The 24,555-nt window shown below is 38.9% G+C and overlaps 1 protein-coding gene across 2 annotated transcripts; it reads right to left on the bottom strand.

The window, feature by feature from the left end:
- Positions 1 to 649: 649 nt before the first annotated feature.
- ywhag.S (tyrosine 3-monooxygenase/tryptophan 5-monooxygenase activation protein gamma S homeolog) lies at positions 650 to 22,689 on the bottom strand. 2 transcript variants are annotated; one of them, XM_018248195.2, is made up of 2 exons: positions 22,540 to 22,689; positions 650 to 3,896 (listed from the first exon to the last, which is right to left on the bottom strand). In XM_018248195.2, exons 1-2 carry the CDS (start codon positions 22,672 to 22,674, stop codon positions 3,240 to 3,242), a joined length of 792 nt encoding a protein of 263 aa, XP_018103684.1. In that variant the 5' UTR covers positions 22,675 to 22,689; the 3' UTR covers positions 650 to 3,239.
- Between the last annotated feature and the right edge of the window lie 1,866 nt (positions 22,690 to 24,555).

Here is a 24,555-nt window from a genome sequence, read left to right as displayed (position 1 = left end):
TAATTTGGATATAGGCATATTTTAAGAATTTCTTTTTTTGCAAAAAAAAATAAAAAATTAATTGTACGTGGACGATGCACTGACTTATTTGAGAAAGAGGGTGTTCTAATGGTGCATACCTACAAAACTAGTCCAAACCTATTAAATTCCAAAAGGGGACAGGGGAGTCTGAAGAATCCAACTCTCATAGGAATTAAAAAAAAAAAACATATAACAGCCTTGTTCAACATGAATTCAAGAATTAGGGCTTGTAATGAGCATAGTTTTTGCTATTGTCTTGAAAATCCATGTTTTTTTTTATTTTCTTAAGCTAAACAGGGCAGAAAATACTCCATGTATGGTCCTACAGATATATTCATACAGATAATTCCACTGTATAATTTACTCCTGCTAACAAAACAGTCACAACAATGGGTGAAGGAAGGGGGATTTCCAGATTTTATAGTAGATTTGCATATACCGTAAACCAGTTTGTGAAATTAAGGGAAAACATTTCTTACGTATATTTGAACATAAAAAATTTCAAGTTTCAGATTAAAATGCACAAACATTACCCAAAAGTAAGTGGTACACATTACAAATCAAAGTAAAATCCAGGATACAGTAAAAGCAATAAAGAGCCTAAAATAAAGAAGTCCAGACAATTTTCTGAAGCAGCACCCACATCAGATCTGTAAATTTATTTGCTCAATGTGCAACAGTTACATAATGAATCACATTCATGATATTCCATCACTGAGGAAAACTGCTAGAAATGGTCCGTGTGCCAAAAGAAAAACAAACCTGTACTGAAACACAGAAATTGTTAAAAAAGAAAAAAAAAATGAAATGGGGAAAAAAATTTTAAAATGTGAATCCACCAATTAGACCTTAAATTAATTCACTGCATTACCATGACAAAGAAGCACAAACAAAGGCTTATTCAAAAACAGTATTTTCCTACACATTAATAATTAGAGTCTCACCATGACTAACACTGGTGTTTAAGTTCCCACCCACTTCCCAACCATCCCAAGTCAAATTTTTATTTTTTTATTCATTTCAATTTTATACATTTTTTTTTGAAGATTTTTTTCCTTTTTAAGCAAGATTATATTCGCATGTCACAACAGCAACATCAATATTAGACCAAATTTGTGCCTATTGCAGTGTGGTAGAATACAATCCACCCGTTCTTTCTTTCCTTCTTTCCAATTGAGAGACATGATTTGCACATAAAAAAAAACATAGTAAAATAAAAAGGGCAATAAAATTGCAGACTAGTTTTTTTGCATAACATCTACTGTATAATTTAATTTCAAGCTACGTTATAGAATTACAACACTAGCATGCACAATATTGTATTGAGATTAATGCAGCGGTATTTATTTAATTGGAGAAACTGTTATATAGGCAACTGCAGATACAAAAAAAAAATGCTGCTTTAACCCATTTCTTTATTCCAAGCACTTGGAGAACTTTCAAAATATTTAAGGTTTTATAAGCAGCCAGAAAAAATAGTAACGTAATTCCAGTAAATTACTTTCAAACTGGACATTTAAAATGATCAATTCAATCAAGTCTTTCTTAGGCATTTATATGTGTTTTCCTTAACTGCAAACTATGCTGTGGTTTGTTATTCCAAAAAAAATAACAGACGTTAACTGTACCATTGTTATATATCTCCTGGATTCTATTATATAGTGGCAAAGATGAACATGAGTTTAACTGGAATATTAATGAGATCCTGTAATTACCTATGGCTCATAAAGAAAAAATATATATAATCTGCTAATCTGAAAGGCATCAGTCCTTCCAATGTTAAAACAACAACAAAAAATTCTATACAGATTTGCTTAAGAATTTCTAAACTAAAACGTTTAGAACTTTGGTTATGAGTCAACAAGCCATTCAGGAAATTACATAAAGCAGGATTTTTCTTATTGGGCAAACCCATTCGTATTCATGCAGACACCAAGAATACATAAACTTGAAAACATTTGGATTACAACCCTTACTGCTGCACACAGTAAGAATTATTTTAACAAAGACACTTGAGCTACTTTCTTGCATATTCATGCCTTGCAATTTTGAAGTTGACCTGAACAGATTTTATAGGTATTTGCTCCTAAATTAACTTGCCTTTAACTGGACATTTGTTTTCTAGAAAGGGAAAATATCTTTGCCTTAAGTATTTAATATGCTTTGAGCTAGTGATAACCCTTTATACTCTAGTGTACTCCTGTATGGGACCACTCACTTTTAGAAGCTAGAACGCAAAGTAAACAAATCAAAATACAGCTGTGTGGAAACACAGAGAAGCATTTGTTTACGCAGGTGAATTGAAAGCCTGATTATTAAAAGTGTATTAGATTAGGTTTCAAATAAAACCGATAAAATTCTCAATGGATAATAAAGACAACATTATATCCTCCTAGGAAAATGCAGATTGTGACAAGAGATTAACGTGTCGGGGAAAATCCATAACTGTTTCTAAGATGTGGCAGTGAAACAGCAGTGTACTTTACATACAGACCTGAAATCTTAATTCTTTTTAAAATGCTTACAAAAGTTATTTTATTTCCTTTATTCAGTCCCATAACTGTTCTCACTAACCGACACTGCCCCTTTGCTTAAAATTTTGCTTAAAATGGTCAACGATGAACCATCAAGAATGCAAACATGGACTTAACGAAAATGCAATACTATGGTAACCAATCTTTCTCTAAAATAAAAAAATTCTACTTTGAAATACTGTGGAGTGAACACTGTAGTAACTGGAGTAATGTGGAGTGCACAAAGTACACAAGAGCAACATATTAAAATAGACAAATAGTAAATAGCATGAAAGGCAAGACGTGCATTTAGCTAGAAAAGAAAATAAATATAAAATAACTTACTGGAACCACAAAACTATTTTAAAAAAGCCATTCCATTCATGTTATTACTACTGTGAAAACTCTTCCTAAATATGTCTAGCGATAACTTAAAAATAAAAACAGCTCCACTTGTATTAACTACAGAACAGTCCATGTGCCAGTGTGAGGCTGCCATTCCATACCAGCACAGCCAGTCTAACTTTCCATTCGTGGTGTTTTGGCAAAAATGTCGAAGAGGCAATCAAAGACAGGTGGTAGGGTCTTCCCTGGGGAGGATGTCCCTTCCATACCATCCCCCAACCCTTAACCCCCCACTTGTGGGAAAAAAATAAAGACTGCGGTAGTAGCATCAGCGTGCGGCTGCCAGTCCCTCATTAGACTTTAATTGTTGCCTTCCCCACCATCGTCGTCCTGCTGGTCGCTCGTCCAGAGCGTTAGGTTGTCACGTAGAAGCTGCATGATGAGTGTTGAGTCCTTGTAGGAGTCCTCATTCAAGGTATCCAACTCGGCAATGGCATCGTCAAAGGCAGTTTTGGCCAGATGGCAAGCCTGTTCAGGCGCATTTTGGATCTCATAATAGAACACAGAATAGTTCAGGGCCAGGCCAAGCCTGATAGGATGAGTTGGCTGCATATGCTCTTTACTTATCTCATGAGCCTCACTATATGCTTTCTCGGAGGATTCAACAACTGTGGCCCTCTTCTCACCAGTGGCCACTTCAGCTAGATATCGATAATAATCTCCTTTCATCTTCAAGTAGAACACTTTGCTTTCGTATTGGGTTTCACTGCAATTCTTGATGAGGAAATTATCCAATAGGTTTAGCACATCCTGACAAACTGCTTCCAATTCCTTCTCAATTTTTTCACGATAAGCTCGCACCATTTCTATCTTTTTTTCATTGCCATCTGCAGATGTCTTCTGCTCAATACTACTAATAACCCTCCAGGATGAACGTCGAGCTCCAACTACATTCTTGTAAGCAACAGACAATAAATTTCGTTCTTCGTTGGAGAGTGCTTCATTCAACTCTGTAACCTGTATAAAAATATATACAATTTATTGCAAGAAAATACAAATTGATAAACGATTTTAGAATATTAGATGTACAAATTACATTTTCTTACACATAGGGGCCGATTCACTAAGCTCGAGTGAAGGATTCGAATGAAAAATACTTCGAATTTCGAAGTATTTTTTGGGTACTTCGACCATCGAATTGGTTAAATTCGTTCGAATTCGAACGAAATCGAACGAATCGAAGTAAAAATCGTTCGACTATTCGACCATTCGATAGTCGAAGTACTTTCCCTTTAAAAAAAACTTCGACCCCCTACTTCGGCAGATAAAACCTACCGAAGTCAATGTTAGCCTATGGGGAAGGTCCCCATAGGTTTGCTAACCTTTTTTTGATCGAAGGATTTTCCTTCGATCGTTGGATTAAAATCGTTCGATTCGAAGGATTTAATCGTTCGATCGAACGAAAAATGCTTCGATCGATCGCAGGATTAGCACTAAATCCTTCGACTTCGATATTCGAAGTCGAAGGATTTCAATTCGAGGGTCGAATTTCGAAGTATTTTTAACTTCGAAATTCGACCCTTAATGAATCTGCCCCTTAGTGTAAATCCAACTCAATTAAAAAGGAATACTTAAAGCGTGTCTGTGTTAGGGAACCTTTTTAATGCCATCAGGTAATAGCGCTCCTTAAAGGTGAGGGCTAATAGAGCTGCACTCTGGTTGGGGGTAAAAGTATTTTTTTTTTCTTTTAAATGCCCCCGCCAGCGCTAAGCCACCCAACCCTGGAGGTAGTCCTGGGTTAGAGTGGCTATGTTAGGGCACACACATGTACATAATGAGAGAATGCCACAACTTGCTCATTATGCGTATGCTCTCTCACAGACATGTCCTACTGCTGGTGGGGGGCAATTAAAAAAAAAAAAAAAAAATCGGTTACCCCCAACCATAGAGCGGGCACTATAGCCCGCACCTTAATAATATAATATATTCAGGCAACAGGTGCCCTTTATGCAAAATCCTGTACCAGTCAAAAGAGCAAACAGGTTTTTATATTTCGTTTTGAAATTTGACATAGGGTAAGCCAACTTCTTACTTTTCCCAAGTGCCATTAGCCTTGAACTCTGATAAACCTCTCTTTACTGCACTGTAAGTTGGAATTATGTCAACCCCCAGCAGCCAATCAAGAGAACAATGGGCCGGTAACAAGATAACAGATCCATTCTTCTATGCTGCAAGAACAAAGTTTCCAGATCCACAATTACATTTAGAAAACAGTGAGGAACATTAGCCCTAAATTTTATTTCTGAAAACATTATTTTCATTATATTCCTGAAAGCAAAGGATCATGCACAATGAACTGAGAAATTATGCTGCAAAAAGTGTCTATTGCTATTATTATGAATAAAGTCACTTCTTGACTTGAGCTTATATATCAACGCTAGGATGGACAAATAACTGAACATGCAAGGATGCTATGCCAAAGTATATTGAGGCTTCACATACTGAAAACAACCAGCACAAGTGCTTTCCTTCCCACCATACCTTGCACTTTTTCACCCCTCCTCTAGTCTGTTATTCAAAGAACATGCAAAGTAACCATTGATATGATGTTGTGCTGATACAGTTAGTAAACGAATGTGAAAAGACAAATATACAGTATCAAGTAGTGATAATATTCTAAAGCAAATACACTCGCTAAGGATTCTTAAAAACAGTTCACCACTAATCTGAGGGAAATTTTCAGTTAACCTGGTGTGGTAAGTTATTCACGCACATTTCAAACCCTTAAAGGAGAAGGAAAGACTTGGTGCACTTGGGGGTGACAAATATTAGGCACCCCCAAGTGATTGTATATTTTTACCTGAAACCCTGGACTGGTGCTCCTATCAGCAGAAAACTGCACCGGCCTGGGGCTATTCCAGTGAGCACCATGGAGCAACCCTCTTCCGGGATCTTCTTTCTTCAAATTTGCCGGGGCAAGCGCAGTTTAACGAAATAGCCGACTTTTTAGTTAAAGTTCGGTTTTTCGTTTTACTGCACATGCGCAGTGGCACAAAGGAAAGAAGAAGACGGAAGAAGGTCGCTCCGAGGTGCTCACTGGTATAACCCTGGGCCGGTGCAGAATGCAGCATCAGCCCTGGGTTTCAGATAAGCCAATACAATCACTTGTACCCCAAGTGTACGAAGCCTTTCCTTCTCCTTTAAGGATAATTTAATCACCTTAATACAACTATTATTGTTCCATAGAATCAGGATGTTGAAGATCTTGCCACCATGTGGCAGGATGACATTTTCACAGCTCTCTTACAGCAAAACCCAAAGACTTTTCTTACTTAAACCAATAGGCAAAAAGAATGTATAGCACAACCCTATTTACTGAATCATGTTGGACATGAATTCATGAAGAAAAAAATAATAATAAATATATATATATATATATATATATATATATATATATATACACACACACACACACACACACACACACACACACACACACACACTTTGAGTGAGTTTATAACATCACAAATTCACATGGCAGAATTACTCACTCAAAAAAATAATACAATAAATAAAAATATTATGGAAAGAAAAATCAAGTCAGTACCAAAAAAAGTAATTTGTCAACCATTGTTCCAAACACTGTTGTATCCCACTTAATAGAGAAGATGTTTTCATACCATTTTAGTTCAAGACTAAGTTTGAAGTTTACATTTTAGTCAGGATCTCTTTGTCTTATAACACAAGTTATAGATTTAAGAAAATATTGTCATTAATTCAGCCATAATTCACACCTAAGTGTGCATTTCTTGCCCTAACTTTTTTTACTTGTTAGACATAGATTTTTATTTATCAGTATTATAATGGGTGGGGTTGAAATGGTACAGAAAATCTTGCCCTAACCCTGATCATCAGCCTGAGCTTCCAGGTATAGGGACAAACCTAATAATGATTTTAAGAATATTATACTCCTTGAAGAAGCAGGAGTTTAAGATGTTTTACAGGGAGGGCAGTGTACCAGTACAATGTTTTTCCATTGAAAAAAAAAAAAGAGGCTAAATTTACATGTCTCAGTAATTTTCCAATTATGTAGGGAGAGCTGTTTAGGGTTTAAAAAACTATTACACCCCCAAAAACCTGTTCATTTGGCTTACATTTTATTCCTATCCTGTAAAAAAGCGGTGTAAATTACAAGAGTTTTGTAAACTCAATACCATGGTTTAGAAAAAATATTCATCTAAGAGAACTGGGCTGACTTTGCTGTGAGTCATTCATGCTCTGTAGGGACAGACTTCACCAAAGTGAGGAGGGACCTGTACTGCGTCAGAAACCAATCGTATTTTAAACCAGGAAGTTGAGGGAGCTATACAAAATGTGAATAATGACAGATAATATATGACAGATAACATAATATACATGAACATGGTTTGAGGAAATGTCTCAAATATCAAAAATTGCTCCAGTCAATTAGAAATTTAAGGCATCCTATCCCATACATCAGAGACTACCGATCCCATGAGATTCCATACACACACGAATAACAAGTCAGCACCATGAGTTAACCATATCAATGGCGCAATACAGAACCCCCTGAATGACCAATGAGCCCAAATCTAATACTAGACAATCAGTTTTGGTGCAACTGCACCAGAGACTCATATAGCAGTAAACCTGGCCACACACGCAAAGATAAAGTTGTATGAAACAAAGGTTCGTACGATTTTCGGGCCATGTGTGGATAGGCATTATTCATAATGTGGCGATCAATTATTTAGTCGATTGGACAGGTTAGAACATTTGACAGTTAAATGACTAAAAAACTAAAGCCTAACTAAAGAAGTAGGCCTAAGGCACCCACAGCCCTATAGCAGGGAAGATCTGTGCCTCTAAAGATGCCCCAAGCAGCTCCCCATTTTCTTCTACTGATTCACTGCACATGCTCTGTGCTGCTGTCACTTACTGAACTTAGGGACCGACTCAAAATATACAGTACACGTAGAATATAAATGTCACAATTTAAGGCTAATTAGTAATTACAGATAATTACTACATGGCATGACAGAAACCAGTGCAACTAGCATCAGAATTTAATAATCAGCCCTGTAGCATCAGCTTATATTACAGGCCAACCTCATTTTCTGCTTGATAATTTGCAACAACCACTATGTTTAGCTTCTCAACAGCTGCTCAGAGTGTCACAGACACTATCCAAGATGGTGACCCCCTGTGACAAGTTTGAAATCCTGGATCATTGGTGCTATTGAGATGATGAAACTTTGCCTGATGCAATAAGTTCAGTATGTAAAATATGTCATTTTTAGCAACATTCATCTGTGATACTGTCATGGGAAAAACAATTTTTTTCAAAATGAATCAGCTAATAGTGCTGCTCCAGCAGAATTCTACACTGAAATCCATTTCTCAAAAGAGCAAACAGATTTTTTTATATTCAATTTTGAAATCTGACATGGGGCTAGACATAATGTCAATTTCCCAGCTGCCCCAAGTCATGTGACTTGTGCTCTGATAAACTTCAATCACTCTTTAATGCTGTACTGCAAGATGGAGTGATATCACCCCCTCCCTTTCCCCACCAGCAGCCAAACAAAAGAACAATGGGAAGGTAACCAGATAGCAGCTCCCTAACACAAGATAACAGCTGCCTGGTAGATCTAAGAACAACACTCAATAGTAAAAACCCATGTCCCACTGAGACACATTCAGTTACATTGAGATGGAAAAACAGTAGCCTGCCAGAAAGCATTTCTCTCCTAAAGTGCAGGCACAAGTCACATGACTTCAAAAATATTAGTAGACTACAACTGTAAATGCATAAAAAGTCCCAGCTTAGAGAAAACATTGTTCCCAATATGTTAAAATAAATTTCCACAATCAGAGAACAATATTATTGTAATGGATTCTGCAATTTTAATTAAACATACAGTATATATTTTACATTAAGTGCCTGCTCAGTTAACAGCTAATTTAAATGCATATTCAATATTCTGTTCAATAACACAGCATGCATCTAAGTTAATTCATAATTAAGATAAGGAGATGAAGGAGAGAATGTTTAATCTTAAAGGGAATGTTCAAATTAAAATAAGCTTTTATATAGTGTAGACAGTAGAACACTAAGTCAAATTGCAATTCATCACATTGTTCATGGTTTTCCAATTATGTACACTTTTCTCAGGAGCTCTCAGGATTTAAACTGCCTTCCGGTTGCTAGTGGTTAATTACACTATAAACCAGGGAGCGACTTTAAAACCAAAATGGTATTTGAAAACCACAGGGACTAAAAGATAAATAAAAATACAAATTTACAGTGGTGCTTGTAAGTTTGCAAACCCTTTTGAATTTAAAATGTTTCCGAATACATATGACCTAAAATATAACCGGTTTTTCATATCTAGTCCTAAAACTAACACACACCTGTCCCTAACATGTACCCAGTAAGCCGTTACTTCTTATATACTGTACCTATCCCTGCCCAATCTCTCGCAGCACTGGAGGGGGTCAGTTAAGGAGTATGTTTATAAAATACTGACAGCAGAAAAAGTGAAAAGGGAATAGGAGTGCACCAATGCTTTGTATGGGTATGGGTGTGCGCAAAGTTTGGCCCACCACCCACTAAAACCAGCAATTTGTCGGCCTGAACCCACCCAAGCCCTGGCTTTTGGGCTTGATTACACAGCACAAAAGAGAATACGATTAAATAAATGAGTCATGAACATTTACATGTTAATTTATTCATTAAGGAATATGATCCAACTTTACATTTTACAGTAAATTATAGTTGGATCTTTCAATGTACAGAACGATTATTAAAGGGCCGATTCACTAAGGGTCGAATATCGAATAATTATTCCTTCGATCGGACGATAAAATCCTTCGAATCGAACGATTCGAAGTATTTTAATCCAACGATCGAAGGATTATCCTTCGATCAAAAAAGTTAGCCAAGCCTATGGGGACCTTCCCCATAGGCTAACATTGACTTCGGTAGCTTTTAGATGCCGAACTAGGGGGTTGAAGTTTTTTTTAAAGAGACAGTACTTAGACTATCGAATGGTCGAATAGTCGAACGATTTTTACTTCGAAGCCTTCGATTCAAAGTCATAGTCGTAGTCGCCCATTCGATGGTCTAAGTAGCCCAAAAAAAAACTTCGAAATTCGAAGTTTTTTAACTTGGAATCCTTCACTCGAAGTTAGTGAATCGGCCCCTAAGTGTAATGTGTGGAAGGCCCTGCGTTATTTAATAGGGATGCACCGAATCCAGGATTCGGTTCGGTATTCGGCCCGGATTCAACCTTTTTAAGCAGGATTCGGCCGAATCCTTCTGCCTGGCTGAACTGAATCCCAACCCTAATTTGCATATGCAAATTAGGAGTGCGGAGGGAAATTGCGTGGAAGTAAACATTTTTCCCCTTCCCACCACTAATTTGTATATGCAAATTAGGGTTCGGATTTGGTTCGGGATTCGGCTGAATCTTTTGCAAAGGTTTCGGGGGTTTGGCCGAATCCAAAATAGTGGATTCCATGCATCCCTATTTCTATATAGTCTTTACTATCTAACTCTAGTCTTAGCAATACAGGTTTGTGGAAATTCTCGAACAACAGCGATTCCTATGGACCCCACACCCACCCAGGAGTGGTCTACTAATAAAGACCACACCCAGTCGCGTTTCAGCCTGTAAATCACTGATGGGGGTCTGGGGCACATCGCTAGCGCACAGAGAGAAATTGTGCTCTCTGCGCTAGAAAAGCCGAATTTCCGGTTTAACAAACAGAAATGCAGCTAATGTGTGCATAGCAGTGTTGCAAGGAGAAAACCACTATTAAACAAAAATTTACATGAGTGCTTTCTGCTATTGAAGAGAGGGAGAGAGAAAGGGACATAGAAGGGGGGGGGGAGAGTGTATATGTATAAATGTATGTGTACACATACATATGTCAAAAACCTTTGGCCACTGGTGGCATCTGATGAGAAGTTGAGACTTTTTAAGGACAGTAAGACCTTGACATTAGGTTTGCGCAGGGGTTCCAATCTTCAGGACCTTTTGGCCTGTACTGACGTTACACCTTCAGATACTAAGACTAAATCCTGGCTCCAAACCAGGTTGTTACAGATGCAACAAATGTGTTTTATGAAACTCTTTACTGACAGATGACAGCTTTGCCCACCGACATTCTAGCAAAAAGATCCAAATAAAACACACACTTCCCTGCACTTCAGATTTTCTTTTACAGTAGAACCCCGATTTTACATACCTTTATTATACTTTTTTTTTCTTCCATGGTCCCTTGAAAAACTTGAAACCGCTAGATTTACTCATTACAGACTGTGGCTCCAAGAGGACGGATGAAACATTATCCCTTAATTGTTTTTGTGATCTTTAATTTGCACTTTGTTTGTGGAAATATGTGTTTATCTTTGTGACATAATGTATTAGCAGAGTTATGTTCCTTTGTGTTGCCTTTGAGTACGAGACCTGATTACCAGAAAGTTTCCAGGTAGTAGCATCACGGAGAGGAGACGTGGTAGCTCCTAATGACCCACGAGGCTTGGAGTAAGACTAAGTTAGGCCCGTAATGGAGCTTGATATGGCAATCCTCAGTTTTGTGTCGGCCAACCCTATGGTGGAGTATAAATCGGAACGCAGTTCTTTTCACAGGGACGCAGTTCTCCCCATAACCTACTGTATACAAGCCGACTTTGCACTAAGTTAATGCACCATGTTGGTGGACCCACAATTCTTTGCCATTCTTGGTTGGGGAATTGGCCTTTCTGCAGATGACATGTAGATGGTGTTGCCAAACTTATATTGCCACTCTTCTTTAGACCTGCCTATATTGGGCACATTATGTCGGGCTGTCAAAAATATGTACAGTTTTGCAGGTAGGAGCAGCACACTCTTCTAGATAAATACTAGTTGATCCAGGGTCTGGTCTGATTGGAGTCAGGAAGCAATTATTCCCTCTGAGGCAAATTAGAGAGGCTTCAGATGGGTTTACTATGCTTAACACAAACACACACGTTATCTTTTATTGTTAGTTTTTGGTATTCTTGATTTTACTTATATTCTTATTTCTGGCCATAATACAGTCATGTTCTAAATTCTGCATTCTTGCCAAGCAGCAATTAAATTATATAACCCTCTGGTTCCAGGACTACTACAGATCTATGACACATGGTAAGGCTTAAAATATAGTACTGTGCTCAGAGGTGTAACTACAGAGGAAGCAGAACCTGCGACTGCAGGGGGGCCCAGGAGGTATAAGGACCCCATGAGGCCCTAATTCATATACAATTTAAATAAATATTGGTAAAACAGGTCAACCTCTAGACATTTTGTGGGGCCCAGTAACTTCTAGTTACGCCACTGATTAGTTGCTTATCAGAGACCACATCTTGCATTTGATGGAAATTAACCTGCATAAATCCATGTTTGACAGCAAAACGGTTGGGTTTTGTACATGCTTTTATTTTCATTAGACAAAGTATGGTGATCCAAATTATAAAACCCCAGGTCCGAAGCATTCAGCAGAACTTATGCCATGCATGTGGTAGAATTAATTATTTGCAATGTACATAGTGTAATTTAGTATTAATGCAGTATCTCATTACAGAGGGGAAAAAAATTCTGGATAAGAGATTCCATACCCGAATTATTACTATATTAAGGCCATTGGATTACAGCCTCAAGTAGGATAGTGGGAAGGGGTATGTTAGGGCTATGGTACATGTTGAAATAGTCACCTGCAGTAGAGCAGATTTATTGTGGGCAACTAACCTCAATGTCATCACCCTTAAATTTTATCAGGTTTCCCCTTAACTGAGCCTCAATGATCCTGTTAATCCTTAAAGGAGAAATCAACTTGTGGGGAAAAACAAAACCCCTACCCCCCACCCCAGCTAGTCCGCCCTCCCTCCCTCAGGCTAACTCCCACCCCCGGGGGATGCCCCATACTTACCCCTTGGCACAGATTCTTCCAGCGAAGTTATACACGTCCATCTTCCGTGTCCTCTGTAAGCTGACTGAGAGATCGGTATTTAGGTGCATGCGCAGTTGGATCAATTTGATGGTTTGCGACAACTGCACATGCGCGGAATTACATGGAAATTGCCGATCTCAGTCAGCTTACAGAGGAGCCGGAAGATGGACGCGTGGAACTTCGCTGGAAGAATCTGCAACGAGGGGTAAGTATGGAGTATGGTGCATCTACTGGGGGGGGGAGTCAGCCTGGGGGGAGGAGGGAGGGCTACCTGGGGTGGGGGTAGGGGTTTTTTCCCCACAGGTTGATTTCTCCTTTAAACTGGCCATGCATAAGCTGATGCTGCCAGCGAAGAGCTTACTAAGCAAAGTAGGTGGCCAAATCTAAAGAAACACATCTTTCCGAACATAAAAATTGCCCTCTATTTCTGGTTTATTGCTTTGCACATATCTCAATGTGCAAAGAAAACAAAACACAAACATTTAAAAAAGTAATATTTTGTAGAAGTGTTACTTCCTCTGCTTTAATACCAAGCCACCCTTCATTCCGATGTCCAAATTGTTTTCCCCACTCTATCCCCTAACAAGTTAAACTCTGTATTGCATCTACTGACCGAATATTAGTTATTTTCTTCAGTTTCTTTAGCCTTGTCTGACATGAATTGGTTAGGTGGTCCTATTTATACAGCCTGGTTAACACTGACTAGCAAGTGATTTGCCCTCATCTTGTCGTATTTTAAAATGTCTATAGTTTTGTTTGGTGTAGTCTGTTCCACTTTCTGATCTAATGCAGAGAGTAAAGCTGGCCGTAGACGTGCAGATATGATCGTACGAATCTTTGTTTGGTGCGATTTTTGGACCGTGTGTGGAGTGTCAAGACATTTTTCGTGCCATGGCGATAGGTGGATCATACAGGTTCGAAAAATTCTGTCGGCTACCCATAATATCTCTGCATGTATTGCAGATCTGCCAATATCAGTGGGAGACTGTCACCAGCTTTTGTCTGACAGTTTCGTACGATTACTACTTTATTTTATCTGAAAGATTAGTGGCAGGTCGGGAGATTGGGACGTCCTATCGTTCGACCGATATTGCCGGTATATCTTCATGTCTAGGGCCAGCTTTAGAAACTGCCAAATCCAGTCATCTGTGTTTTACTAACCTTCTGCTAAAAGGGAAGCAGGCTGTGAGAGCTACTGATCTTTTGCTTGTCTTGTGCACAGAATCTTTGCTATAAAATAATAATTATATAGAAAATAGAGAATTATAGCACTTCGAGTGTAAAGGTTTTGGAAGATATTTTTACCCCCAAATTATTTTTGGCCATACAATATTAACAGTCAAAAGAATAAATATGATGTAGCAGAGTGGTAGGCATATCAGTAAACACCAGTCTTTCCAAAGGGAGCCATTCTATTTTTAAAGCCCTAAACTTTTTATGAATTCTTATGGCATGACCTATCCTCTTGAACGCCCTGCACAGCCAAGGACCTTAAAGTGAACTAAAGGAACAAGTCACCAGTTTATGATTGCTACCTGGGACATATAGGTCTTCATGGACACTAAATAGCCCCTAGAATAACATACATTTCTCCCTGCATTCAAATCCAGTTAATTTCTCTACAGTCAGTTCAACTGCAGGTATTTTTGTTACATCCTTGTCAAATGTTAAGTTCCGTCCCTCTTGCTTTCTGAGCACTCTTCTCTCTCCAACTATGAAGACCTCAAAGAGGCACCTACTGCGCATGCCTGATTTCTATTGGAGCAGAGGCAGTGAGCATACACCTCTTCATAGTCAAAGAGAAGATTTATCGCAGCTGACCAATCTCATGGTGTGCCATGGTTGCTCTTTTTTTTTTTTCATCATTATTACAGAAATTTTTTTTTAACAATATGAGTTATTTGATTATAACAGAGTCTATGACAGATAGCCTTCCTGTAATTTATAGCTCATGGGGTAACAGATCCCATACCTATATTTTAAAAACAGAAATAATAGCACACATTTAGAAATAAAAGATAGTCTTATTAAAGGGGTTATTCACCTTCCAAACACTTTTCAGTCCAGTTGATAAGTTGATAAGACTTTTTTAATTGCTTCCCATCTTTTAATTTTTCCAGTTTTCCTAAAATCTAAAGTTTAATGTTACGGTCTCTAGTGTGTATAACAAATGATAACACATGTATCAATTTAAAACTGTTAAAGAGTTGGTGACCCCCCCCCTCCAGAGCTGATTTAGAAGGTGAAAAATTAAACTTCAAAAAATAGAAAGTTTACATTTATTCCTTAGCCTTTGCTTTCCCGTCATAAGTCTGGGGTAATTAGGTTTCAATGCAACACCCATACATAGGCATTATGTTTTTTATATTTTTGCAGGCTGAGAGAAGTTGATGCGATTCCTGCACCTGCTCTATTTATTTGGATCTGATCAGCCTGCATCTGCGCACACAAACAGTGGAGCAGATGTCAGTCAAGAGATGTCTCTTACTATTCTATTAAACATTACTAGTTGGTATAGATCTTTACAGTGTGTATAGGGTGATTATTCCATTAATTTGGTTATGCTCTTTGGGCTTTATATACCGTATATGTCCCATATACCTGTCTTTTATGCACAGAGACACTGCTTTCCTACACTGCTTTCCTGTTGCAGTTTTACAACTATGAAAAACAGCATAAACGGTTTCTAAATGTACTCATGTACAAAAGATAGTTGGACAGATAGAGAAGTGGTAGAGATCGCACTCACAGGTCTTAATATTGAAAAAGAAAATTTATTGTGGACAAGTGCTGACGTTTCGGCTGAGACAACAGCCTTTCGCACTTGTCCACAATAAATTTTCTTTTTCAATATTAAGACCTGTGAGCGCGATCTCTACCACTTCTAATTGATGTTACCGATCTTGGACTGCACCCAGGCACGCTTGACCTCCATTTCGTGAGTGCCGGTTTTTTTGAGATATATATATATATATATATATATATACACATATATATATATATATATATATACACATATACATACAAAAGTCTATATGTATATACATAGATATATAGATTGATAGATAGATAGACAGATTAGGGATGGACAGATCCACCATATGTGGGATTTACGGTACCCAAATTCTTAATGAAAGATTGGGGAGAGTACATGCAGTGCACCAACACTAAGGGCAAGAGGTTTGTACATCTAGGTATGGGTACTACGTTGCAACTGTGTGGATACAACACAACTTATACAGTAATTTATGTGGTGATACGTCCTTGTGGTCTCATCTATAAAGTTGAAGGGACAATTAAGGCTAAAGCAAAATGAAGCTTAGCTCAATAATGGATTAAAGTGACTGTGGGTTGTTCTGTAATATATGTTAGCAAAGTTTCACCTCTGTTTGCAGAAAAAAATGTCCATAGACTATAATGGATAGTTTAAAAAAAAAAAATCGTTGTGTAGTTTGGTGACTTTTTTTGCTGTTTTGCAAATTTTTGGCGAACTGAAAAGGGTCAGATTCCCACATCACTAGTAATGTACAACTGGAAAATTGATTGATTATACAATTACTAGGAGACTGATGTGATGTCACTTCCTAGTAACGCCTTTAGACAGGAGAATATATTGTATAGAATATATTTGTACTCTCTTCTGTGAAATTATTTCAATAGGCTTTATAAAGGGCAAATACATGACTTAAACATGACCTAGTTGCTAAGCTTATTTTTTTTTTTATAGTTTTTCACTTGTGCGTTTAATTCACTATTCCGCTTGCAACTTTTGCTGTACACACACACACTATTTTTCCAATAATGCATTGTGTTTATCATGCAACTGTCATGGTACAGGCCTGTAAGAGTAGGAGACATTTTGTGCAAAAAATAAGAACGCACCAGTGCATTATACTCATTTACATATAGAACAATCTTGCTTAAAAAAAGTAGTGTTTCAGGCTGATAAATTGAATATTTCTGCAAAAGCCCTAATAATCCCTCCCTTCACTTCCACTTCCTGCTCCCTGAATTCCCAGGCTGTGCAGGGGAGCCTGCGGCTCTCAGTTCACTGCACTGTAGGACAGGAACCAATCAGCAGCTAGCAGGACCTGATAGGGAACTGAAGCATGTATTTCTTTGTGTGACTGCAGGGCTGTGATTGGCTGTCCCCCTCCTACTGTGCTTCTGGCAGGGACCGTTAGGACACGTCCAACCCTCCTTTGAAACAGGGACCAGTGAACATCTATAGGGAGCTCTAATAAAGGGGCTATTTTTAAAAATAATACTAATTTTTAGGACCATGTAAAAGCAACACCATATATTACTCATAATTGCCTACAAAATTAGGGTTTTTTCATTTATCCTATATGTCGCCTTTAAAACAGTCTAAGGTATCCTGAAAAAACATTCTGTCATTAAAAGCCACAGATAGTTAACATGGCCTCTGCTAAATAAGGTCTGGAATCACCCATGTGTAAAGGGATCACAACCTGTGATGCCCTGCTCTAAAACCATGGACTGATTATGGACTCATAAAAGCCTTGCCATATGAAAGCCTGTGTGTTTGTTGTATAACAATTAAAATATCTCAAGTCCTGATACTGGTGGCAGCAAGTTTTGTATGAGTTTTGTGGGTGTTGGTTGGTGACGGTGTTTGGTGTTAGTCTAACCCAGGGGTCCCCAACCTTTTGTATCCGTGAGCCACATTCAAATCTAAAAAGTGTTGGGGAGCAATACAAGCCTGAAAAAAGTTCCTGGGCTGCCCAATAAGGGCTTTGATGGGCTGCCCAAAAAGAGTTTTGATTGGCTACCTGGTAGCACCTATGTGAGCTGGAACATTACAGGAGACTGTGTTTGGCAGTACAATTGGTTTTAGTGCAACAAAAACTTGCCTTCAAGTCTGGAATTCAAAAATAAGCACCTGCTTTGAGGCCACTGGGACCAACATCCAAGGGGGTTGAGGATCACTGGTCTAACCTGTGTGCAAGGTGTGTGAGAGACTGAGTTAGTGACCCCTGATAGCCACACCTAAAGTCATATGCAACTGGAAGTGCCATAATTGTGACAGCAACTAATAAACCTAATCCCCCGACAGCTCTCAATCCCAGAAAAAAAAGGGGAAACCGTGGCTTAATCTTCCTGATTCACTGCATGCAATTCTACTCCCACATAACCAAAAACAGAATTCGTTGTAAGGAAACCATATAGTCTGGACATGTATGACTGCTTTTAATGCCATATAATGCTGCACAGTTTTTGGCACAACTATGGAGTCCTGTTTCAGACTTCTATTACCTGTATGGGGTGCACCTTGTATATATCAATTGCAGCCTCTGAATACATTTGCTTTCATGTAATTGGAAAGTTGCAGTGGGATGTAAATTCACAAATTACCAGTAAGGAATTATCATATATCTGTACTTGTAAATGTCTGTTACCGGTACTTATTTACAGAGGCCTAGTGTAGCATTCAGCAATATCTCTATCTATATTACAGATATTGCACTTATTTGTATATCTATATACCTATTCTTCCCAGTCCGAGTGATATCACTTAGCATAGGAATTAGATGCCAATTTGCTGCATGATGAATTTGTGCATTTTTTTTATTAAGTAGAAAAAAAACTTTCAGATTCAAAGGTTCCGCTGTATCTGATGAATCCTGTAATGCTGTAGTATACTGAACTGTAATAAAGCTATCTTGCAAGCATTTAGAGTGGTCTATGTTCCCCACTGAAGTGATTTATTGCCTGTCCTTGGAGTGAAGCTCTGTAGATTGGGTTTGATGCATTGAGCCTGTTACAGGCTGTGTGCCGAGTACCCATCTATTGAATCCTGCAATGGAAAGTGTGAATAAAATTGGAAGTAGAGATATTTCAGATATAAAAATATATAATGACTCGCTCTTGTTTGGAATCTCTTTTCATGATGTGAGGATCATAATCATGTACAATATGAAAATAAGAGTATTTCTAAGAGCTTACTTTGCACAGGAACTTGTATGGAAATAGAGATGTCAAAAGTGTCTAATGAATGGATCACAAAATACTTACAATTTGCAAAGTATTGTATGGCTTTGGAAACCGATAAAAGCATTTTAATAATTTGCAAAGCAGATACTGGTACATTATTTCCCATATAATGGACCAATCTATTTAGTGCCACAGCCCTTGTGAATATAGCCATAATAAAGCAGACTATAAATCTCCACAAATGGAAGGCCCTGGATGGGTCAGAACAGTTAGCAGTTTAGTGTGGTTTTCATATCTTTAGCTGATTTACATGCTCTCTTTCTTTAATTGGCAAGGGTATAGATATTTTAATAAGAGCACCTAAATTTATTTTCATAACCCTGATAAAGTTGCAGAGTTTTAATATACTTCTGATAAGGGGTATAAATCAGAAGCACTTAGGAAAATCGTCAGAATGGTAATATGACATTAATACCTTGGAATGCTGCCAATTACCCTGTCTGGTAACCACCTGGGTGCAATGCAGATTTAGTCTCCCTCTGACATCATAGGTTGCTATGGAAATCAGTAAAGCGACTTTTTCAGATAAGGTAGATGAGGGCAGAGAAGGACAAACCATAGCCTGATGGTAAAGCTTCACAAAAACGTGGATGTAACATTTTATGTTATTTGCATAATCATTTTCTAAAGAACAGAGTATGCACATGCTGCTACCAAACGTGACTACATGCAGATCTGAGATACTTCTCTAAAGAAAAGATAAATCCAAAAAGGGTAAAAAAAACAAAAAAAAACCCATAATGATTAAAAAGAACAAATGTCCAAATAGTGGAATATATACAAATATACAAAGGATGGCTGTTTTCCCACTATAAATAGAAGACAGAGACAGAGAGGGTGCTCACTGGAAATATGGCGGAAATTCATTGCCTGCAAAAACTGGAAATCCCTACAATCAAGATATAAAAAATAAAAAAGGACTTTGCCATCCTTTCAAACAATTGCCTCCCCCACCTCAATTCCCCTCCCTCCTTTAACCAGTCCAGCCTCTCTCTGCAATATGACAAATGCAGAATCTTCTGGAAGGGCTGGTACTGCCTCCCACTACTGCTTTGTTTCACACATATCATATCGGAGGCCGGCTTTTAACCCTTTCTTTCTACTTATTTCTTAAAAAAAAGATTTAAAATAAAAGGAAAGTGCACAATGCCTCCATGTTTCCTTATATCAAGTAGTTCTGTATATGAACAGATTACTGCTGACATTCACTGGCAATTCAATTAAAATGAAAAGTGGAAATAATAATAATGTTATTCTTATAATAATAGTCAAGCTGTCTACAAGATGAAAATGGCCAAATTAATTACTGCCAGCAATGTCCACCCATGCAGTTCTTTGGACTGTTAAACTACAAATATTAGCATTCCCCATCAGCTTGAAGTTTAACAGCAGAAGGGCCACAATAAGGAAATTCCTGTTTCAGCAACATGTTTAATAGGCTCATGAAATAAATACAAAACGGCTGATGCTGGATTCAATCCAGCATGGAGGCTATAAAGCATAGGTAAAACACACAAAAGGCAGGTTATCGGATATGTTCCAAGGATCAAATGGGGGGCACGAGTTCTAGTCAACTTCAGATAGGTGGTTAATACATATTCCATTTGTTTGTGATTTGCAATTATGTGCACATACCATAGTAACATGAGGCTTTGCATGACCCAAAAGTGCCCTACCTACAGGGAATTACCGTCAGGATGGGGATAAGGGAAAGAGGAAAGGCTGTCCCTAATTTCCAATGGCTACTTAACATGCATCTGTTCAGAAGTTGCGAAGTAACACCCCCCCCCCAAAAAAACGAAAGTACATTTATGTACATGTGATGTCTCACCCCCAGTAGAACTGCAATGACAGCATGGTGCATTCCCTACCTACTGGGCTCAAGGGTAAATGGAGAAATGGCTACTGCTACCATTAAAGTGTTGCCTGCATAGAAGCTTCTGATGAAGTGTCAGGGAGCCACGAAACGCATCAAGCAGGCAGCCTAAGTGTGTGTTTTGCTGCTGTAATTATGGAGATTTTAAATTAATTTTTGAATAAATCTTGACTTTTTTTTTTTTTTTTTTTTTTTTTTTTAAAGATTTTTAACAACTGGCCTCCTCGGTGCTCTGTTCTTTGAATCTAATATGGACAAGACATGACTGCAGGGGATGGCGGTGCACGTGCAGCATGCTGAAGCCAGTTAAAGTCCGGTAAGTGCTCCCACTTAAGCTATTTGTTCTGCATAGAAGGCTATAAACTCCTAATAAGTGTCTAAGTCTGTCAGTCACAGATACTCAGTAATGGGGCTCATTTATCAACACTGGGCAAATTTGCCCACGGGCAGTTACCTATAGCAACCTATCAGTGATTACCTTTTTAAAGCCAGCCGCAAGTAAAACAATGATTGCAGCAATTTGATTGGTTGCCATGGGGTTCTGCCCATCTGCCAGTGTTGATGAATGACCCCCAATGTGAGCAGCAGCAGCCCATGCAAAAATGCAAATCTGACAAGACAGGGTCTCAAAATGTAACCGGCAGGCAGTAAGAATGTAGCAAATGAGCAGAATGTGGGAGGGGCCATAGAAAGATATTCCTGGGCAACCCCCTCACAGCTTTACCAAAGATTATAGCATGAAGCCAACACATGTCCATTGAAAAATAAATGACATTCCATAGAGGCACACGGCCGCAAACGCAATTATTCTTTTCTGCAACTAAATATTTAACCGATTTCCCACTGTACATACACTCGGGCTGCTCTAGTCTCTCCTGGTGTTGCTGGACTACAAATCTCAGCATCAGTAGATGTTCTCAGCTAGCCAGGCAGGGTGTACATGCCGGGTGCATATGCCGGGTGCATACTAATGCTTCTAGGGAAATCCTACGCGTTGCACAAAGACGTCCCCAAAGACAGGAATGCCCAAGCTAGTCCAGTCACACACAGGGACATATAGCTGCGCACCTCTGCCATAAAGACTCCCTGCTGCAGTAAGAGCGGGACTAAAGGTCAGCAGGTGACAGTCGGGAGTGAGGAGAAAAGTGACAGTTTGCAAGAGATATATATTTAATCAGTAATGCCCACCTCGCTCTAAAATACAAATACACCCGTGCGAATGAGGACGTATAAATGCCCTAGTGCAGTAGTAAATGGTCAATTCGAGTAGCAAAGTGGAGGAGCAGTTACTAGGTTGGCCGGTACACCCCCTCCCCTCCAGCTCCCAATCGCCACACTTACGGCTTTCATAGCAGCCGCCATATCATCATATCTCTCGGCTTGCTCCGCCAGTCGGGCTTTCTGCACCAGCTGCTCGCGGTCCACCATGTTGCGGTGAGAGAGAGGCTGTGTGAGGAGAACGCGAGGATGTGTTCGGGGCTAGCGATTCGCGCTAGACTGCAGCTCAGACAACACAGAAAAAATGAAGAGGTTGAACCAGGGCACAGACTCCCTTTAAACCAAAAGTGTCTTTTAAGTTATCTACACGTCTCCTTCCTCTCACTGTCACCTACTAGCAAATAACGGTGCTTGCCTAGCTACTACCCTGTCTGTAGCACCACCAGCGACTGCCCCTCTGCCACTCCACCTCCCAATCTCAGTACGGCCTTTTGACGTCATTTCGAATATATATATACATATAAGTCCCGCCTATTTGGCGCCGTCACCTACCGTAAAAGGGCAGCAGTTTGTGCTTCGCTCACTAAAAGGTCTTGGCTGACTGTAGTTCCAGGCAGAAATAGTGCGGTACCAGGGTGACAGGGTAGGGCCGCATGGTTTGATGGGAATCGTAGTTTTTTTAGACATGCGGTACCGATGTACTTCTAGGGAAACGCCTTGCACGAAAGACTACGACTCCCTCCTTGCTCTCTTGTTTCCAGTCGCTTCTCGCCTGCATTGACACTGGGTATTATATCTACAATTCGAAAATGGTCAATGTCTGCTAACTTGAGACTTCCAACAATAAAGTTATAGTTTTTCGTGGCCGAGTGAGATATTCTGCGTCATGTAAATTAAGATCATAAATTAGAAGACAGTAAATCTGCTGCTTAGTTGCCTCTGTCTCGTGACCCGACTTGGTATTGTTCTTGTTGCTCTTGGGTGCTTCATAAATCGATTTCTACACTGGTAGTGTCCTTCCATTGTCACAATATCCCATAATAGGCTGCATTCTGACTGGTGATCTCTCTGCTTTACACAATATTATTTACTGTAGTAGGAGATGCTTTACTGCATTTGAGTCTCCCACACTTTTTACTAATTTATAGTAATGCACAAAATATAGAATACTATGCCACAGCACAGACTGTATACTATGTTATTACAATACAGCCTGGCATTTTTCATCTGATAAGACTTCCACAGGGGCTTTTAAGTACAAGAATGAAGTCACAGCCTGACAAGTTTCGTCTGTTGTGACTGGGAAATGCAACAAATGGAATATGTCAGGCTGTGACATCATCCAGTAGCACCACTGTCATGAACATTCTGCAGAGTGGAGGAAGCAGCCTGCTTACAATCCACAGACTGCTGGGAATGAAGCGAACAGGTGTTTAGGATAGACTTTATATTATGTGAAATTTAAAACAAAAAATATGTCAGTGCAATTTTAAAGGTGACATACTGGGCCAGATTCATTTCAGTGAGAAAAAGTTATCTTATGGTTTATCACATGAAAACGTGTGGACAAGATTCAATTTAAGGATAAAAAAAAACAGTTCCAGTTTTTGCAGATAGACTTCAATAGAGTTTTCACGTGATAAACTGTGAGATAACTAATCTCAAATTGAATTCAGTCCATGACTTTTCACTTGATAAACCTTTTTCTCACTGAATTGAATCCGACCCATTGTGCTAGTGCTAGTGCTTTATGCAATATAGAAAAAAGTAGTGTTCCAGGTTGATTTATTTAAAAAATGAGCAGCCTACTAGTGCCGCCAACTGTTCCACTTCCTGCTCCCTCCTTTCCCAGGCTGTGCAGGGAAGCCAGCAGCACTTAACACATTGAACTGTAGGATAGCAGCCAATCAGCAGCTAGGATGACCTGATAATGAACTGAAGCCTGGCTTTGCTTGTGTGATTACAGGGCTGTGGTTGACTATTCCCTGCTACTGTGTTTCTGGCAAGGATCATTTGGACACACCCACCCTCATTTGAAACACATAGCAACTGTAGCAGATCAATAGGGACCTCCAATAAGGGGGGGCACTTTTTAAAGTAAATGATCATTTTAGCCCAAAGTAAAACAGGCAACATATATTATTTATTATTGCCTACAAAATTAGGGGAGTTTTCACATATCCCATATGTCTCCTTTATTGAAGAAGTATATCACACAACATGTTTCAAGCAAAGCCTAGTGATACACTTCCTCAATAAAACAATTATGAACACTATTGCCACATTCATACATTCAACCATGTCACACCTATATAATAACCTCTCTAATCACCAAGTACAAACCCCAAGATGTAACATTTCATCTGCACATGACCACCCTCATTCCTCCTCACTTGTTACCTCTTCTCACTTCTGCATTTCATGTGCCATGTTCCATTAGACATTCTTAGAGCCTTTAGGCTTTTAAATGAACCCAACTTTATTCTCAAGCCTATAACCCAAGCCCTCAATAATTTACCACCTTCCTAACTAACTTCCTCTTCACTCACACCTAACTACTTGTTTTCA

Source organism: Xenopus laevis, chromosome 2S (assembly GCF_017654675.1).
Source record: "Xenopus laevis strain J_2021 chromosome 2S, Xenopus_laevis_v10.1, whole genome shotgun sequence".
NCBI lineage: Eukaryota > Metazoa > Chordata > Amphibia > Anura > Pipidae > Xenopus > Xenopus laevis.
The sequence above is the reverse complement of the archived record's forward strand: the minus strand, read 5'-3'. Positions and strand labels throughout refer to the sequence as shown.

Coding starts and splice junctions, on each gene's coding strand:
- ywhag.S (XM_018248195.2), bottom strand. CDS start 22,674: ATGTCTAAAAAAACTACGATTCCCATCAAACCATGCGGCCCTACCCTG. Junction 3,897..22,539: donor CAAACTGCTGCCCTTTTACG/GTAGGTGACGGC, acceptor ATTTTTATACAG/GTTACAGAGTTGAATGAAGC.